The sequence below is a fragment of the Patagioenas fasciata genome, chromosome 8, assembly GCF_037038585.1.
Source record: "Patagioenas fasciata isolate bPatFas1 chromosome 8, bPatFas1.hap1, whole genome shotgun sequence".
Lineage (NCBI taxonomy): Eukaryota > Metazoa > Chordata > Aves > Columbiformes > Columbidae > Patagioenas > Patagioenas fasciata.
In genome coordinates, this window is record NC_092527.1 from 8,931,290 (window position 1) to 8,951,284 (window position 19,995).

At 37.1% G+C, this 19,995-nt stretch overlaps 1 protein-coding gene across 3 annotated transcripts; it reads left to right on the forward strand.

The window, feature by feature from the left end:
* Positions 1-80: 80 nt before the first annotated feature.
* Positions 81-19,986, forward strand: DNA2 (DNA replication helicase/nuclease 2). Of its 3 annotated transcripts, XM_065843314.2 has the most exons (21): positions 81-233; positions 892-1,071; positions 1,769-1,952; positions 2,888-3,033; positions 4,306-4,431; positions 5,082-5,301; positions 5,803-5,920; positions 6,226-6,391; positions 7,761-7,955; positions 8,966-9,196; positions 9,694-9,810; positions 9,907-10,016; positions 11,087-11,196; positions 11,900-12,124; positions 13,255-13,448; positions 13,547-13,636; positions 13,724-13,916; positions 16,892-16,981; positions 17,665-17,847; positions 17,986-18,132; positions 18,757-19,986. In XM_065843314.2, exons 1-21 carry the CDS (start codon positions 223-225, stop codon positions 18,811-18,813), a joined length of 3,093 nt encoding a protein of 1,030 aa, XP_065699386.1. In that variant the 5' UTR covers positions 81-222; the 3' UTR covers positions 18,814-19,986. The 3 variants fall into 3 exon arrangements, with proteins under 3 accessions (XP_065699386.1, XP_071667752.1, XP_071667753.1); XM_071811651.1 differs by lacking the exon at positions 892-1,071; XM_071811652.1 differs by lacking the exon at positions 81-233 and having other exon boundaries at positions 935-1,071; positions 1,792-1,952.
* Positions 19,987-19,995: the final 9 nt, after the last annotated feature.

A 19,995-nucleotide genomic window follows, 5' to 3' on the forward strand; every position in this document is an offset into this window, starting at 1 on the left:
AAAGAGCCGCCCTCCCATTGGCTGCGCTAGCTCCCGCCCCGCCAGTGGCCGAGCTGGGAGGGGTGTAGGGGCGGGGCTTCGGGAGTGCGGCTGGACTGTGCATGCGCCCGGATGGCCCGGGGTGTCTTGTGAGGCGCGGTGCTGGGGGGGCCCCCATTTACCTGTCCGTGCGCACTGGGGCCGGGCTGCGGAACAGACGCGGGTCGAGCCGTGCGCTTGCTCATGGCGGAAAGGTAGCGGCTGAGCAGGGGGGGAAGAGCCAAGTGGGTGGAGACGGCCGCGAGCGCGGGGGGTTTGAAATCCGGGCTGTCTGGCGCGTCCGCTGCCCCACCTCTTGGCCCCTCCGGAGCTGTGAGGGGCGGCTCGAGCCTCGGCGGGGCTGGGAGAGACGGGAAGCGCGCGGGACTGGCTGCAGTAACCAGAGGAACCTTCACCTTAGCCTGGAGTTACCTCTCTCTGAGTCGTTTGGGTGAATGTGGGGATTCCTACACGTGTTGGAGTGTTCGGGGAGATACAGGCTTTCTCACAAATACGGGGTTTGCAACGCAGTTACAATTAACTTGTAAATGAGTGTGGTTATATGGACACCAAAGGGAAGCACTGGTTGCAGTAAATAGCAACTTAATATTTATGTTTCCTTCCTTATGTACCATATGTCCAAATAATTGGTTTTCATCCTTGTCATCCGAAGAGACAATATGGAAAAGATACCAGAGAGATTTCCTACACTCTACCTGTATAGAAACTAAAACCCTACAATAAATGTATATAAAAATAGAAGAGGGTGGAAGTTGGGTTTACACTTGAAGCTTTCCCTCTTCTTGCATATGGGTTGGCTGTTTCATTTTCAAATAGTGTGATGTACTTTGCATTAATGAATTGGTACTTCAGTTTTCAGAAAAAAGTGACTGACTCCCCCGACACAATACTTAGGAATGGGTTGAACAACAGATACCGTGTGTTGGAAGTCAGCGTAATACAGAGAAATGGAAGTGACCCCGAGAAACACTTGACAATAACAGCATCTCAGTCGCTGGAAGATACGGAACTGTGTATTCTTAGGAATGGCTGGTAATCCATACAGAAATGTAGATGTCTGAAAAGAGGGTGAAGTAATGGATTACTAAGCCAATTTTCTTTGCGTTGGCTTTGAGATGTGCTTTTCTGCCTTAAAAGTGACACGAAATCTGGAAACAACCTTTGCCTAATGTAATGTGATTAGTGTAATGGGTATTCATCATGGATATTGCTACCTTAAAGTTTTAACTGTCTGTAACTGTTGGTAGACAAGACAATAAGCTCTCAGCAGGCTAGTTTAAGTGTTACCTTGCAACAATTAGAAATGTTTTTCTAAATGGTGTGCCCTCATTGTACATATAAATGTACACAGCTGTGTCCGTAAAACTTGAGGTTTTATACAGTCTGTTGAAATCACCTTAGCTTGAGCACTGCTACAAAAGCTTTTTTGTGTAAGAATAGGATGCTAATTGACTTGTTTGTGTGTTACATGGTGTTTTATGGAAGAAAAGATTAGCTTAGACTTTTCCAACACATGGGCATGCCTATGCAATGTGGCACTGCTTTTCATTTTCTATGCAAACCTGAAGGATAGGAGAAAAGTATGATTCAATTTCTCAAAGGAAAAAAATCTAGAATATCTTTAACCTTGACATTTCTAGATTCATACACATATTTTTAGATTTTGCTGAGCTTCTGAAGCAAGTAGAATTGTTAAATAAAATAGTTGTTCAAATGCATTACATTACAGGGAATCTGTTCCGGTTGTTCCAGGAGACATCATTCATTTAGAAGGGGAGTGTAGCTCCAGTACCTGGGTCATAAATGAGCATTCTGGGTACCTGGTTCTTTACCCAGATCTGCTGCTTTCTGGCACTACAATATCAAATAGTATTCGATGTATGAGAAGAGCAGTGCTGAGTGAAAGGTTTAGGGTAAGTGTTAATTCCAGAGCATCATGCATACTAATGGATTACTGTTCCATTGAGACTGGTGGTTTGGTTGAATGTTAAAACTGGCTGAGATGCTGTATCACAAAATGTCATTTTTTGCTATTGGCGGGGTATAAATCCAAATGGATAAGAGAAAGGAGTGGTATACAGCCACTGAGAGCCTGTGACTGAAACAAGACACTTAAGTACAGAATGAGATGGTGTCAGGCCTTCATTAAACAGTAACAGGAATAAACTAATCATGTGGGAGTCCTGAGTCCAGGATAACACCACCCTCCAGTTGTGGTTGGAACCCACAAGTGCCAGTTCTGTAAAAGGTATCAGTAAGTACTTTAAAAAAAGCATACTGATCAAATTTCCAGTTGTTTGGTGGCTCATGCAGAGCTCATAGCTTACTACTGCTTTCAATTCTCATGAGTCTACAAAGCCCGGTCCTGGTGACGCTTAGATGGGTTTCTGAGCCATTCTGGTGATACTTGGAATAATTTTGTGTGAGTTGGTAACACACAGGAAACTGCTTCATGCAAAAAAGAATATCTGTAAGATTGTGAAGGTGAGTATTTGCATTAGGAAATAGTGCTATTAATCCTGCCCACAGGTAAAACTTGCTGAAAATTCATTTTAATCTGTACTTTTGTTTCTCACCTGTCAGTCACATAGGGCTCTCGTGTGCTAACTTTATTAGGGTTGGGATAAAAATGAGAGAGGAGAGACGCATTTCTTTTCGGCTGCTTTCACAGTCAGCTTTGACTAGATATTTTTTAGTGAAGGTAAAAGCTCTAACGAATGTGTAGTTAAATAAGTACAGTCCATCGTGCAGAAAATAAACCCCAGAAATTTTATAGGACAGGTGTCCTGAAGTGGTTATAAATATTCTTGAGTGTTGTGTGTGTGTTTATTTATAATATCTGTTGCAGGGCTCAGAGTGTGGTTCACGCCAAACACTCATTGGTACAATTCTTCATGAAATTTTCCAACAATCAGTAACAAATAACTTGGCACAAGAAAAAGTTAAAGAACTAGCAAATAAAATTGTGTATGGACAAAAGTACCTCAAAGACATGTAAGTAACATTGCAAGTGTTTTTTATCTTTGGAAGACAGGGTAGCAACATTTCTACCAGCAGATAAATTTCTATGTTAAAAAATGTAGCACTAGTGTCGGGAGAATATTCTGCCAAATGACCTTGTTTAATGAGACTTGGGTATCTTTTAGTAATATATTTTCTTGTTTCATAATGTAATTTGATTTGCCTGCCCTGCTGATGTACTTCTATAGCTGTGGGTTTTTTTCTTCCAGACCAAGCAGGTTGGAGTATTTGTACCTGTAGCATTAGATTTCCAGGCATTTCCCCAAGCTGAGTTATATGTGAGATGAACATAAATCATTTTGATCCTTGGGAGATGAATTAGAAACTTCTGACTGACTAAGCACTGAGAAGTCTGATATTATTATATTTTTTTTATCAGGTTACTTAATAACTCAGTTGTTAGAGGACCTTTAACTTATTTTATCTGCAAAGCTGATAGAAATGCTGGCATAGTTAGTCTTCATATTTCCATCAGAAAATGGCAAGTTTTAAGATTCTACTGCAGACTTGAATAAAATAAAATTCAAGTCACATTAAAAACCCCTATTATATCTAGAATATTATAAAATGTATATTGGGCAATGTCAGTATCTGTTAGCTCCAGACCAGTTGGAAGTTAAAATTGTAACAAGATTTATTACTCTAATTTAGTTTTGAAGGTGGATATTTTAAATTTTGGCTGTTAAGACTACTTATGTGTCACTGGGCCTCTGTGTTTGAAACTGTTGATTTGTGGTTCCTCTTTGCATATGTAGGCTACTGTTTGTTGGGATTGAAAATTAAATTATGCACAAGTCTGCTGGCTGTGGCCTTTGGCACTTGTATAAACCTCCCTGTATATTTAGACAAAAAGCAAATGGCCTTTAAAAAAAAAAAAAATGCATAAAGCATAGGAACAGTCTTTTTTAAATGCATGCGTCTGCTACTCCTTTTTTGCAGTCTGTTAGTTTTGTTTCATCGCATCTACCATGCTGCTGCTTTCCTTGTGCTAGACCTGTCATTTCAAAAGTTGCATCAGAAAAGAACATAGTGGGTTCTATCTCTTCTAAAGGATGTTCACTTACAGTTTTATGAAGTAATAGAGTTGAACCTTAATGAATCTGTCCCTATCTAAAATGTATAGATGCTTATTCAAACTTGAGAGCTATTTCCATTATCTTTTTATTGCTTCAGGCAAAATTTTGTTTGTAATGGCAACAAATCTAGTATTTCTGTCTCCTTAATGTACATGGCTTTATTTTTTAGGTATCACCTAAATCTGAAACAAACAGAAATAATGCAGGAAGTGGAAGAATATTTGCCATCATTTTTTAAATGGGTGGAAGACTTCATGCACAATCCAGCTAACCAAAATAAAATGCTACTAAAACTGTAAGAAACCTGAATTAGAAGTAAAAACCATTCTAAGTTGTATATCTTGTTTGGTTCACTTTTAATTTTCAGAACAGCGCTTTTTATGCAAATCTGTTCAGTGATAAGGAGCTGATTTGTGGCCCTACTGTCAAAATAGCTGAATTTAGCTGCCATTGTGAATGCTGGGGAAGATGTTAAGACTGAGGGTGAACTGACATAGAAATCTTATTGGTCTTAAAATCCTTGTAAACAGCATGGTTCCAAGTAGAAATTTTAGCAATTAGAAAAGCAAGCATGTTTGATCTACTGACTAAGCTAGAAGTTACTGTAAATATGTGCAAGACTACAAATCAGTATGTGAAACTATTTATTAATCAAATACAATTCTTCACTAAGATAACAGTTTATCAGAGAAATGGTGAAATTCAACTGCTGCTGAGCTCTTGTTTGTGGCTTCTTGCTGTTAATGGTCAAAGCCATAGGGTGTTAAAGTTTCAGTGAAATGGCAGGTCTGAGTAAAATGCTACTTTCCAGTATATATCATTACACTTTTTCAAGAAACAAAATGTTTTCAAGTGTAGTTATTCAGAAAATAACAAACTATTAAAACACATTTTAATATTAAGAATTAAGGGAAATTGTACCTTCTGACTTAATTTTCTTCCTAGGTCAAGTGAAGAGAAAACACAAGATTTCACTTCGAAGATAGAGATTGAAGACATCTTGGACATTGAAGAGAACATCTGGTCTCCCAGGTTTGGGTTGAAGGGGAAGATTGATGTTACAGCCAGGGTGAAAATTCATCGCCAGTCTGGAGTACAGTCTCGGATAATGCCCTTAGAGATCAAGTCTGGCAAGGAATCAAACTCCATAGAGCACAGAAGTCAGGTACAAAACCCAAATGTCTAATTTCACCATCAGTGCCTGTGTATACTTTTTTTTATGGTGACCTATTTTATAATCTAGAGTTGCAGATGGTTGATCCTGGCAGGCCAAAAGCTGCTGATATAAAATGGAAGTGAACTGAGGTGTGAAAAGTATATATGTTTACCACCTTCAAACACATAGTTTTTGTCCTGGAATATCTGTTCTTTTATCTCTTTTTAGTACATTCAAATGTTGGGTTGAGGCAGACTGCTTCAGGAATTAGTGTCGTGCCTCTTTTTTAAATAGCTGACCTGATTTAGAGGTACTATTTTTTTATAAGCTTTTGTTAAAGAAGATACCTTTTAATTGAAATCCTTGATTAGGTGCTTACAACTTCTGGCTTCTAGATTACTTGTGGTAGTAATGGCTGCTTAACCATATAAGTGATAGAAAAACTAAGTACAGCTTATAACATATTTTGGTTTTAATATGTTGTAATAAGTTTATATATAATGTTTGCAGGTTATTTTGTATACATTGTTGAATTTAGAACGGAGAGTAGATCCTGAAGCTGGATTTCTTCTTTATCTTAAAACTGGTACTATGTATCCTGTTTCTGCAGCTCGCATGGACCGAAGAGGTAAAGTTCTTTCCTTTCCCCGGAAATCATAATTATCTTAATTAAAATGAAACATTTTGGTAATAGTTATAAGATTTACTCCCATGAACATCTCTGTATTTAGGGAGGTATCAGTTGTTACAATGTTATGAACTCCAATAAGTTTATGTTAAAAACTTAATTGTTTTATTAATACTCCACTAGGACTTTGCTATATGAATACTCACTTCTTAGCTGACTTAAAAATTGATGGCTAGTCACTTTTGAGTTGAAATCATTACAAACAAACCCAAAGCCATCAGCTTGGTATGTTCTTTTCTTGACAGAACTAATGAAGTTAAGAAACCATGTGGCCTTCTATTTAACACACAGTACATCTAAGTCTGCCGTGGGAAGACAGCAGTCACACCTTGCTGCTTTGCCTCCTGTCAGTGATGACAGTCAAGCCTGTAAATATTGCTCCCAAATACACAATTGCTTTCTATACAGCAGGTAAAAGAAAAAAAAAAAGTTTGGCTATTTTTTTTTTTTAAATAATCATAGCTTTTGATACCGTGATTTCATTTTTGTGGTTGACAGTTTATTTCCTTATTGAATACTCTTGCACCCCAAAAGAATGTTCTATAGGCTCCACTGCAACTTTTATAATGTGAGTACCTGATTTTGCAGATGTTTATTGTGTTTGCTCAGATACCTTTTCTGCTAGACAAAATTTCAGATAAGTCTGAATAAATTATTTCATGATGGTAACAGATTTCTGTTACATCGAAGTTAATAACAATTATGATTTTTAAAAGCTGTATTCTCACAACTCTTTGAAATGGGCAGTCTTTTGATGCTGAATTATATTTGGACAACAACTCTTTCACTTTGATTCTATACCAGATTGCTTCCCTGTAGGGTATCACACAAGTAATGATACATTACATTGATATTACTCTGCTGAAGTGTTATTGCGTCTCTTGTTAAACAGAAGTCATGAGAAAATGCTTGATAAATTTTCACGTAACAGTTTTAAAAACAATGCAATAACTTTATAAGTTTTAGTCTTTTATTTATGCTACCAGAACCAAAGCTATATACTGAAGAGATCAAATGAGATATGTTACAACAGGAGAGCTTTTGAGGTGATCGTGTGTAAACAGAATGCCTGATGGTTTTTAAAATTGTAATGGTAAAAGTGTATGTTGAGGGAAGTAGCTTTGTGGACACACATGATATGTTTTTATAAACCAGGTTTTGTGAAATATAATTTCTAATATTCAGTTGTTACAGCAACAGGATTATTATTAATACTATCTGGGTAGCTATTAACTTCTAGATTAACGTTCTTTTTTTCTTTGTTTGCATTTTGTATACATGATTAGGTATAATGTCTCTTGGTATTTAGTTCTGAGGTAAATTGACCAGAAGTCTGCTTGTGTATTAACTACTAAATCCCTTTCACTTATCTAAATCTCTACATACAGGGTATTTAAAAAAGATGGACCCAATTTGAAATCACTGTATCTCTGAAATTGGGTCCATCTTTTTGAAACACTCTGTAGTATTCATATCGTGCCAAGAAGGAAAAAAAGATCAATTATCTGTTAACATATACAGTACTATCATTGAAATGTCTTTAATTGGTCTTTGACTCACTTATTGTCCTTAATAATACAAAATCCTAGACATGATGTAGAGTTACTAACGTGAGCTTTTTCATATGAACAAAGGATACAGATTCAACTTTATTACAGTATGATAGATTAATCTATCTGCTATGTTACAGTATATATTTAGATTGGCATTATGTGCCTATAGACCTGCAAGGAGAAAAGCATACAAGTTGACTCTTCCCTGTGTTTGGTTCTGCTCCTAGAGCTGTGGAACAAAAGATGGACAACGTGTCTCTTCCTCCCGCTATGGTACCTGTTATTGAAAGAGAGACCCAGCACCTGAAGCCCTCCCACTTAGAGTATTTCAGCCTCTGGTATCTAATGCTAACCTTGGAGCTGCAAAGTGGAGACAGCAGAAAGGGATATAAAAATATATGGATGATGTCTTCTTTGGAAAGGTAAGATGTAATTTCTAACCTGATGCAAATGATGCTTCCTTCAGTAACGGGAAGTGAGGCATTGTCAACCTGTGTTCTCAACACAAGGAAAACCACATGTAATACTTGTAGAAATAGTCAAATATGCTACTTAGATAGGTAAGATTTTTGTGAGATGTGACCTAATGGAGACATTAGCCTACTAGATTTATTAGTTTTGTATTTGCAATATGATATTTGTTTTTTTATTGTTGTTAATTCACACATAGGAAGCGGCAAACTGCAGTCTCATTCTTCAGAACCAAAAGTGGTTTAATTCTGTTTGGGTTGTGTCCGTGGGCTGAGGTGGCGTGCTGCCTGTGAGCCCAGCTCGCTCTGCTGGTTCCTTGAGGGTTTACTTGACAAACAATGGTGCGTTTTGGACCATACTTCCAGGTGTGGTGATAAACGTGGATAAAAGCAAACTAAAGGTGCTTGTTGGCTGAAGTACCATGTAATTACACATCATCTAGTCCAGCAGGTGTGGCAAAAGGTTATAGGCTCATTTCAAAGCATCCATAGAAGTCAAACGTAGCTGGGTTGTTTTAAGGGAGATAAGCAACTTCATAAGCAAATATGGAACATCTTAGTGAAGTGAATCTATATATTTCAATGTTTATTTTTTAACACGAAATTATAGATAACTTTAACCTAAATATCAGAGTCTGTTCTTGAAACAATTGCAAGGGTTCTCTATGTATTTTTACTATCCTTCTTTGGTCATAGTGGCTATTGTGAAGTGACTGTTTAATCTTACTGGTTCTCATGTGTGGTGGGGTTTTTTCTTAGGGCTTTTTTTGTGTGTGTGTGTGGTTTTTTGTTTGTTTGGACATTTTTTTGTTGTTGTTTTTCTGTGTTGGTTGAGGGTGGTGTGTGGTGGTTTTTTGTTTTGTTTTTTTTTTTTTTTTTGTACTTGTGGGTATTTTTTTTAATATTTCTCTTATTGAGAGGATCTTGATATTAAAATATGTTTTGTTTCCCAATATCTTCAGAGAGAAGGCTGGAGATTGTGTTGGAAACATGATCAGAGTTGATGAAGTGCAGGAAATTTACGAGGGACAGTATCTACATTTTTTCCAACGTAAAAATGGTGCCATACCTGGAACAAATCTATTGGTTGGTGATCGAGTGGTTGTGAGTGGAGAGGAAGATGGTTTACTTGGTTTGGCTACTGGCTATGTTAGAGGAGTCAGTGCGACAAAAGTCTCCTGTTTGTTGGGCAGGTAATAGAACAACAAAAGGAAAAATATCTGTTTGAAGACACTTACGATACTGGCTTCAGGAAGGGAGCTTCTAGGTGTCCAAAAAGCTCTAATTTTTTCTGATTCTACTTGCTGGGCTTAGGGAAGTACCCTTCAGAAATTCTCTTATCTTGATTGAAAATGCCAGTACTTGGTCAGTGTATGTGCCTGTATATTTAACTAGGTTGTCCAAATAAAAAGCGTGCTTGCAAACTCAATTTACTTCTGCCTCCAACATGATACTATATGGATACAGTGATTATTGTGTTAATAGTAACTTCCATTATTCAGAGTATATTGCCTTTAAATTTGGCTCTGATCATGTTATATTTAGACCAGTTAATAGTGTGTTTCTTCTAGCTATTGGTTCACTCTTGGACATCTGGGAGGTATCACTTAGCACTTAATAATAACTCTTTAATCATCAACATGCTGCCTGTAAACAGAATTCTTTTGTTCATGTTACTGTCATCCTTCAGGAATTTGTCAAAGATCCCAAAAACCACCACATTTAGGTTGGATCATGAAGAAGGAGACTTTGGTATAGGAGTCCCTTTTGAAAACCTTTCTAAATTGATGAGAGATTCTCCAGTCAGGTACGAGAAATCAGATTAATTTCACACTTTAAGTATTTTTAGACAAAGTTTCTCAACTGGTAACTCTTTTTTTTTTTTTTCTGTTTTAATCTGCAGTGAAAGGCTCCGCAACTTGGTAATCGACTTCCACAAACCACGTTTTATTCAGCATCTGAGCTCTGTCCTTCCTCCAGAAGCAAAGGAAACTGTTGCTAATATTTTAAAGGGTACGAACTAGTTTTCCCCAAAATCCTCTATTTAGTAGCACGTCTGTATAGTCAATGCATTTCTCACACTAAGTAGAAGGGTATTTTCCTACTTTAGGGTCCGGTGGTAGTTTCTGGCTTAAAAATTAAAACCAAGTTCTTATGTCGCAGGTCTTCCTGTGGTTAAATTAGTCATAAACTATAATAATCAAGACATGACTGGATGTTTGATTAGAATTTTATTTTACTTTTGTTAATTGCTTGCAGTTTTTGATTTGTGATTCCCTCTCTGACCTTTACAAAAGGGAGGAGCAGGAAAGGCTCTTGGGACAGAGGAAGCAGGCATGGAGGGGATGGGAGGAGTTAGGCTTTGGTGTGAACATACACTCATATAATTGCTCCTGCTGACTCCTTGGCTATTCTGTTGTGCGTGATGCTTTGACTATTTTTTTTTTCTTATTTTTTAAAAACAAGATTTGTTTAGGAACGTGGCAGTGTCTCATATTTGAAAATATTTCATTGTTCTCTGACAGAGATGTCTGTGAAAACAGATATTTAACTGAATTCTCTCACAGCAAATAGAACTTTTAACATAAACTCAGTCTGAAGACTTGTTTTTTGCTTGAGCTTTGCCTAGTCCAAACAGCTGGAACAAACTGCTTATTTGCGTCAAAGTGGGTAAAACATCTCTGATGTAACATTTCTTCTGAACAAGATGATGCTATATGTGCAAATTGTTTCCCTTTCCTGTGAGCCATATGTTTGAATGTGAAAGTGGGTATGAGAAAATAGAAATGTCCCTGCTTGATATCATACGGAGGTTGTCATTTAGGATATTAGAAAAAAGTCACAAAAGGTCTAAGTGTAAAAATGTCCTCAGCGACTGATTTTTAGGACTGTAGTGCAGACCTTGTACTACGTCTTACTTATTATGTTTAATATCATTGTTTCATTAGAACCTACAGACTTAACTTTACTCAATTCTTTTAAGGGCTTTAGTGAGGAGGGGAGCTATAGTTTTGTTTTTTTAACTTCAATTATTACAATGATCATGAAGTGTAGACATTTCACTCTGATTTTTCTTCTTAAAGGTCTGAATAAGCCTCAGAAACAGGCAATGAAACAAGTGCTGCTTTCAGAAGACTACACACTTATTGTGGGTATGCCTGGAACAGGAAAAACTACTACAATATGTGCTCTAGTAAGATCATGTACCTTGATGTTTACATTTTTTGTGAAATTTAGAAGATGACAGTAAACAAATTGTCTATAAAGCACACCATCTAAAATTAATTGTCATGACTTAGCGTACTCATATCTGCATAATTTCAAAGAAGAAAACACATTTCTTTTTACTTTAAAACTCACATTTGGTAGGACTACAATTTATTTTGTGGAATAGGATTCTTTTTTGCATGTGTAGGAAAATACATGGGAGGGAGGAGATTGAGGTATATTTACTCACTTTAGCCTTAAAATTCTTTGACCCCCCAAATGTCAGCAAGTCCCCAAATCCTGAGTTACAGCTCAAGAAGGGGACTCCCTGGGGAAGCCAGTAGCTTGTCCACTGTAAACTGCATAAACCCCGGTGCTGAAGCTCGGTGCAGCTGGCTAACTGTCTCCTCTGGCTGGTGGTTCCCCTTCCCCAGGAATGGCCTGTCGGAACACACTGGATTTGGGCTGTGGGCTGAGTTTTTCTGGAAACAGCAGTGTCATCTCGCTTCCAGTTGTCATCAGCTCACGGGGAACGAGGAGACTGGAGAGCAGCAGCTGCTGCTGTTGGCAGATTGGCTCGTTCTGCCGAATCTCTTGTGGCTGAATTGTCACGGAGAACAGTGTTTGTGGAGTGGGCCGCGTGGCGTACTTGTATGTGAAATAACAACTTTTTCTTTGCCACTCATTAGGTGAGAATTCTTTCTGCTTGTGGCTTCAGTGTTCTTCTGACCAGTTTTACGCACACTGCTGTAGACAATGTCCTGCTCAAGCTAGCCAAATTCAAAGTTGGTTTCTTGCGGTTGGGGCGAGCTCAGAAAGTTCATCCGGATATACGGAAGTTTACAGAAGAAGAAATTTGCAGGTCCAAATCAATTAAATCTGTAATGGATTTGGAAGAGGTCTATAACAGTCAGGTGAGAAAAGCGTTTTCACTAGCCTTGCAAAATAGTAAGGATAATTACATTAGCATTCTGATGGTTCAGATGCTGCGGAGAAGGATCTTGTCCCAGGGGTATGGTACTGGTGTGAGAAATCTGAGCTGAAAGAGATACTCAGTTTCTGCATTGCTTGGATTTATTTATAACCAATAATGACCAATATGAAGAGTCTGTAATTTGAAAATCATTTTTTATGTCTCCATGAAGTATATGATAATTACAAGTGATAATTCCCAAACACTCCAGTGCTTTTATCTGAGATATTGTGTTGGATTTTTCACATATATATCCTCTCCTTGTCAAATTTATCCATTAAGGGGGTGGTAATTAACTGCTGCAACCTCCTCTATCTTTATTCACATATTGTTACTGCTTGTCCCTTTTGCCTTCCCACATGCTGGTTGTACCATTTGTGCTGAGGATGGGGGAGACTGCTGTGCTGTGCAGCTGATCTGGTCAAACACTAATTTTTGATTGAAAGATCAGTGCTGCCTTTGTGAACATTAATGCGAAGGACTGTAACAAGAGCTGGGTAAACTGAATCAGTGGCAGCTTTAATTTAAATTCATTAAAAGAACGAAGCGTCATGGTAGTTGGAGTAAATACCAACATTGCAAAAGCCACCATTTTTTTGTTGATGGGCATTGCAGGGAAATTATTGAAGTTATAAGGGAAGTGACCTGTGTTTCAAGTTGCAGCAGAAGCACAGAGGTGGGAAGAACTGTGCTGCTGTTGTTTTATCTTTTTGGAATTAAAAGAAACCAAAACAGAACATGTAATTTTCTAAGGTAGTCATTTCAGCACACTCCATGAATTGTACATGTATGGAACCTGCTACCACTCTGAACACATGGCAGGAGTGAGTTATTTAATAGTCTGTTATAAAGCTGTTTTTTGTTTGTCATTTGCAATTGATGCAAGAATATGCAAGGCCAATATGTATGCAAGGTGTGCTGGTCTGATTTCAAGGTTTAATAACTTGATTTACTTTGTCTTGCATTTTAGTTTGGTTTAATGGGACATATTATTTTTCCTCTTAATTTAGAAAGTGTAGTCATAACACATATAAGATGTACCTTATCCTTAAAGTGTGTCTTAATTTTCAGCCAGTGGTAGCAACGTCTTGCATGGGAGTAAATCACCCCATCTTTGTTCAGAAGCAATTTGATTTCTGTATAGTTGATGAAGCTTCCCAAATAAGCCAGCTCATCTGTCTGGGCCCACTGTTCTGCTCGAAAAGGTTTGTGCTGGTAGGGGATCATCAGCAGCTGCCTCCACTTGTACTGAATGCAGAGGCAAGGTAAGATAAAACGCTGCTGGGCAGTTATTAGGAACATGGATTCTTGGAAGGCTCTTGCAATATTTTACTAGACACATTTTTTGTTTGTTTTGTAACAGAGATCTTGGCATGAGTGAAAGCTTATTTAAAAGGCTGGAACAAAACCAAAATGCTGTTGTGCAATTAACTGTGCAATACCGAATGAATAGGTAAACTTTTATTTATTACATGGAGGTTTTTAGTGTGGAATTGAAACCACGAGTTTTGATGCCTTGTCTTGTTTTTTACACCTGCAGTAAAATTATGTCACTGAGTAACATGTTAGTGTATGAAGGCAAACTGGAATGTGGCTCAGAGAAGGTATCAAATGCCACTGTGAACTTGCCCAACCTAAAAAAATTGATACTGGAGCTTGCAGATGCTTCAAAAACATGGTTGAAAGAAGTACTTGATCCAGACACACCTGTGTGTTTTCTGAACACGGAGAAGGTAAAGTTCATCATCCTTTTGAAATTGTATTTCTGGTGTGAGTTCTCTATACAGTCAATAGATAAAACTTCATACAGCTTAAGTAGGGTTAAATGTGTAACTTCAAAAATGGTTTTCTATGTGCCTGTAGAATGTGCAACATGCAAAAATTTGCTAGTATGGCTGATCAATTGGGGTGGTACAGCGAAACATTGTATCTAAGCAGCTGAAAAGTTTAATTCAGATAATATTTCAAAAACAGTGAATGTACTTTAAACTTTTTTTCTCATATGCAGAATGTAGCTCAAAATATGTAGCCATATTGGGTGCCATTGCAACCATGGAATGGCTTCATTTCTAGCACCTGAGGGTCAGGGGTGGTTAAGCTGTGTGCCAGTGGCCTGAATAATTGTAATTCTCCATTGAGTTTTGCAGACCTTCTATACATGGAAGTGTGAGGGAGGAGTAAGTTGGTTCAGGCATGTCCTTTCATAGAGACTGGAATTTTGGCCAGAAAAATTAAACTCTAGAGTGGATAAGAATTATGGAAGGAAACTGACTTCTAGGTAAAATGAGGGAGACTTTAAATGCATGTGGAAAAAGATTAATACATGCATACATATTTGTGATCTCTAGTACTTGCTGTCACTGTAGTTAGTGACTGGATTATGAATATTTACATCTTTGTAACAGGTTTCATGTTGATTCCTATTCATACTGGTTTTTCCCAATAATTGTATTAACTGATGGTCTTTTATGCTGGCCTTGGAAAGAGCTCCCCAGTCTTTCTGTGCTCTCCTAAAGATTCATTTTGTAATAACAATTCTGGTGGAATGTCTTCAATGATCCCACAGTGTTTACTTTAGTGACCTGGAGAAATTAATAAAAATGCCTAAACTAAACAGGGGGACCTTTTCCAGGGTTGCCTCAGTAGCGGCTGTGCCTTTCACAGAAAAGCAGACAATTAGTCCCGGAAAGGAGGCTTGTTCCACTCAGAAACTGGCTGATACACTGTTCATTTATTAACCAGTCCAAAATTAGTAATGTAAGAGGTAGAGTTTCTGTTCTATTTTTTTTTTTCTTCCCTAGAAAGCCCATCTTCAGTATAAGGCAACTGTTCTGTTTGTAGAACCGGTAGCAAAGTTTCACTTTCCAAAATAACTCTTGCTTTTGTTGAGACATTAGGCTATAATGTCATCTCTCTTTTTGGATTTCCCATCAAAACTCTGTGTAGTGTGGTAGTCATAGAGGGGAAGAAAAAGCAAACAAACAAGCAAAAAAACCAACCAAAAAAACCCACAAAAAACCAACCAACTCTTCTGGAAAAGGCAATGAAATCTTCTAATACAAAGGAAAATATTTTCTGCTTCTATAATCTATGCAATATACTGAAAACACACTGTGGTGTAAAAGAAGCTTGGAGAGCATGTTGTAGAACAACAGGATTCTTGCTGAAGTATGTAGGACCTTACTTAAGCAATGCAATATGGACTACATTTTGCATGTGGCTGGAATCCTAAAATAAACTTGTGGGTGCAGTAGCTTACTATTTATAAATATATATATATATGCTGCCTTGAGAAGACCGCTTTGTGGAGTTGCAGCTGTGTTGCATATGAGTTTGTCAATCTGTATTAGATAATTTTTTTGTTCATTTGTAGTGCTGTTGTGTGCCAGACACTGAACACAGATTACACTTAATGAGCTGCCCGGTCAGCTGGATTCCTGGATTTGTGAAGCTTTTGATGCACATTGTGCACCATCAGATTCTATACATGTGCGGTGGGACTGCTCTAGCAAGCAGATGCCACTTACCTGGGATACTCTTAAAACATATTAATTATGTATTGCTTTACCCATATGTTAAACCTTATAGCAATCTCCAAATTCGGATGCTATTGGAGTGGTTGTTTGGAGAAGTAAAACTAGTAAGAAGTTTCTGAGAGTGTTGCTTTAAGTTACACTGTACCACCTCCTATTTTAAGTGGCAATGCTGTCATCAAAACTTAAAAGGAAAACTGTACCAAGTGGCATCTAAGACAGCAAAGCTGATGTATGTCACTAGTAACAGAGGCAAATGGTAGAATGGGTAACGTAGTAAATAGCAGTAAATGAATAATGTAGTAAATGGAATTGAGAGCCAGAAAACAAAAGCAGATTTAGTGTATGCTTAGTTTTAGACTCTTTTTAAATAAATAAGCTTGTCACTTGACCCCAGATGTTTGTAGCTGCATGCCAGTTTACTAGAAGGATAACATCAGGGCCACATTCATGGTTGATGACACTACTTAAACTTTAGAGAAGGCAGCAGCTAAGCAAAGGGGATCAATTATAAAACTGTGATACCAGAATGAGTTTACATTCTCAGCTTGTTCCTGCCTTTCTGGTCTCATTCATACATGATGGAGGGAAAGGGAGTTAATAGTTAAGAAATGCTAAATTCAGTGATTTTTTTTTTTTTTTTTTTTTTTTTTTTTTTTTAGATTTTGAGGTTAAATTTAATATACTACCATTTTGGATAGTTCTTCCCGTAGTTTTAAATGTAGGCTTTCAAACATTTAAAAAAATCCTTTCTGCCATGGAAACAAGGAAAATTCACTGTAAACATCATTATATAGAAAACTTTAGACTATATTTTACATGAAACTTTTGTCCTATTCTTTCACCTGGTCAGGCTGGGAAATGTCCATCTTTTTCATATGATATATGAATATATTGTGTGCACCGTGAAGTCAAATGATGAAGTTTGGCAGTTGCTGAAGGTGACTTTATAGTAATAGAAACTCATTTCAGCAGATTGTTTCAACTTGTTTTGCAATTGCAGTATTCTGAAGTTACAGCATAGGCTCTTACACACTAAAATTTAGCATTTAGCCTTATTTTTTCTATTAAAACTGTTACTGTAAAAACACATATGATATGGTGAGTCAGATATCAGAATATAGTATGCCATTGTAGACAGCAAGAGTAATTATTTTCCATTGTTGTTTTTAAAGGTGCCAGCACCAGAACGTGCAGAAAAAGGTGGTGTAAGTAATGTGACAGAAGCTAAACTAGTGCTCTTCCTCACATCCTTATTTATTAAGGTATCTTTTACATTGTTTGGAGGGACAGCTTTATAATTAATCATGTTTACATTGCTGTGGTAATGCCGACTATATGTGTTGGGTTATTCTTTGAGGGATGACCTTAACGATAAATAGAAGATTGGCTGTGTCACTATAACCAGCTTGACGTTTGTATTTCATTTTCTGCCCCTTGCCTGGTTGGATTTTGGATGCAAAAAAACCTGGATGCAAATTCTTTTAAGAGATGAGGACCTTCTTGTGAGGGAGGGGAGAGGATTTGCCTTTCCTCTTTATTTCATCCAGGTAGCTTCAGGAGTAGTAGAGACTGGGAGTGCTGAATGTTCACCTCACAGTTTGAGGAAGAAAGAAAAATGAGGATTTCAAGGATATCTGTCTTTGTACTAGGTTAAGATAAAGCTTTTGAGCTTGCAGTAACTAATATTTTCTATTTTCATTAGTTAATACTAGTTATACTGGGTATTATACTGAATATGCCATACCTGTTATATTACTAACTGGTATATTATACCAGTTTCATTGATGATTTAAGTGTAAATACAATATCTTGCAGCACTGTTTCAATGCAACAACAACAACAAACAAACAGCAAAAAAGAAAAACCTCCTTGAGAGTCTTCTGACAGTAATGAGTATCCCAAGCTAACTGCAGTGACAATTTTCTTCTGTTTCTCTATCATTCAGGCTGGCTGTAAGCCTTCAGACATTGGCATTATATCACCATACAGACACCAATTAAAAACAATCACTGATTTGATGGCAAAATTGAAGGACAGCAGAGTGGAAGTCAACACAGTAGACAAATACCAAGGAAGAGACAAAAGTATCATAATTGTATCTTTTGTTAGAAACAGCAATGATGAAAATGTAAGTTGGTCATTTTATCTTCAGCTAACTTTCAGTCTATTTTGGATGTGTTTTGAAAATCAGTGTTTTATCTACTATGTACATGAAATTCTGAAATTTATAAAGGAAAAATAAAAGCAAATTATGTTTATTAAACAGCTTGGCGCCCTCCTGAAGGACTGGCGACGTCTTAATGTGGCTATCACCAGAGCGAAGCACAAACTCATCATGGTGGGCTGCGTTCCATCCCTGTGCCGCTACCCTCCTTTGGAGAAGCTCCTCGGCCATTTGCAGTCGGAGGCAATGATATCCTTTTAATTCCATGCTCTTTTGTGAAAGGGGAAAGGTAAGATTGACTTGCTGAGATTTTTGAGAGAAGATATTTGTTTGGGTTACAGTTTTAACATCGATTGGCAACACAGTACAAAATGTGCTAATTAAATATACCAGAAAAGATACTTGACATCAGGCAAATAGATTAATTTAGAACTTTTACTGTCTTCAAAAGTAGAAAAAGTCCATGCTGATTTGCAAGTCAATTCTGACATAATTTATTTTAATTTTGAGGCCTGAATTTTTAATGTTTAATGCTTTTGAATTTTTTTTTTTACCTCCTAATTTCTTGGCAAGTTATGCCAGTGTGATTGTTTTCCTCAGAGTTACCATGCATTTAAACACATCTGGTGAGAGAACGATTCATGAATAATGTTGTTAGAATGGAAAATGGTGTCACTTTCAGATTACTTCTGAAATTTTGTCTTTCTCTCTGGCATTGTATTGAGTCTTCTGTAGCTATGGCTGTTTCCAACTCGTATTTAAAAAGGAAAGACCTTGTTAGCTGCTTTCTTTGCAAACACCAGTGCATATTGAAACAGTTGTTTTGTTTTTGTGAAAGTAGTATGTTATCAAAATGCTTCCTTAACTTGCTACATCTTCAATCTTCCAGCAGGAGCTCACGAAAGTATCCACAAGTGTAACATTTTGTGACTGTGAAGATATGGAGAGTTTTACAGGCATTTGTGTATTTTCTTCTGGTGCTGCTGACTGTAAATAATGGGTTAGTGGGGTATGAATGCTGTGTGCTGGTTAATCTGAGTGCAGCCAAAACAAAAATCCCATTTGATTATTTGAAATGCTTCCTGTTGCTAAAATAGCACCACACATCTGTCTTTAAGCTGATTAAGTTGGTCTTTTTAATACCCATGTACTTGTAACAAACCGGAAATATGAACTGTTCTGTTCCATCAGATACTGGGATAGCTACTTCAATATTCACTTTTATCCTGATAAGCAGATATCTGCATAGTGAATGGAAAAACCCTTGATATGAAGGGGAGGACTAAACCGACACTGCATTGAGTCATAGTTTTCTGGGCTCAGTTTGGTTTTAAAGATGCTCAAATGTAGTTTACATACAGTAATTCCATTTGTTAGAATTCCTACTTCAGATGCTGTGGTTTTGTGCTGTTTGGAAAACAAACAAACAAACAAAACCTGAAAACTTCCTTCTTCAGAACCTCACATTGTTCTTTAAAGTGTACTTTTAAAAATACTGAAGTCTTTTATATTTATATACATAATGTAATGAATCTCTTATATGAAGAGCCCTTTATGACTTCCCTAATCCCTGGATTTTGCGTATGACTGGGACAAATTAAGTATTGATTCACTTAGTTCCCTTTTATGAACTCATATATTTAGTAGATAAATCCGAAGTGAAATCCTGCCCAGTTGAAGATCATAGGAAAACTCTGGTTTCCTTTACTCCAAAAAAACCAACCAAACAAAAAAATTTCCCAAGAACAAAACTAGAGATGCAGTTCAATGACTAAGAAGTTTACATGCTCAGGTTCTGCTTTTTGTAAAGATGATAGCAAAGGTACAATACAAAATATCTTTTACTTGACAGATCTAGTTTAGTTTCTTTGTACTACCTCATATTCTAGGCTATTTCTGAGAAGTTTACCTCCAAGATCGCTAGTAGAAACAACAATTTTTTGATTACTACTTGTTTTCTCTTGGAATAATTTCAAGTACTGTGCATATAGTTGCAGACAAACTTATACATGTTAAATGTGGGCATTTTCACTCCTTTTTTTTAAAACTGCTCCCTAACTTCTGTAATGTTTGAAATAATAAAAATTTGATGTTGGTTTTGTTCTAGTTGTT

Coding starts and splice junctions, on each gene's coding strand:
- DNA2 (XM_065843314.2), top strand. Junction 1,953..2,887: donor TGCTGAGTGAAAGGTTTAGG/GTAAGTGTTAAT, acceptor TATCTGTTGCAG/GGCTCAGAGTGTGGTTCACG. Junction 6,392..7,760: donor AATTGCTTTCTATACAGCAG/GTAAAAGAAAAA, acceptor TTCTGCTCCTAG/AGCTGTGGAACAAAAGATGG.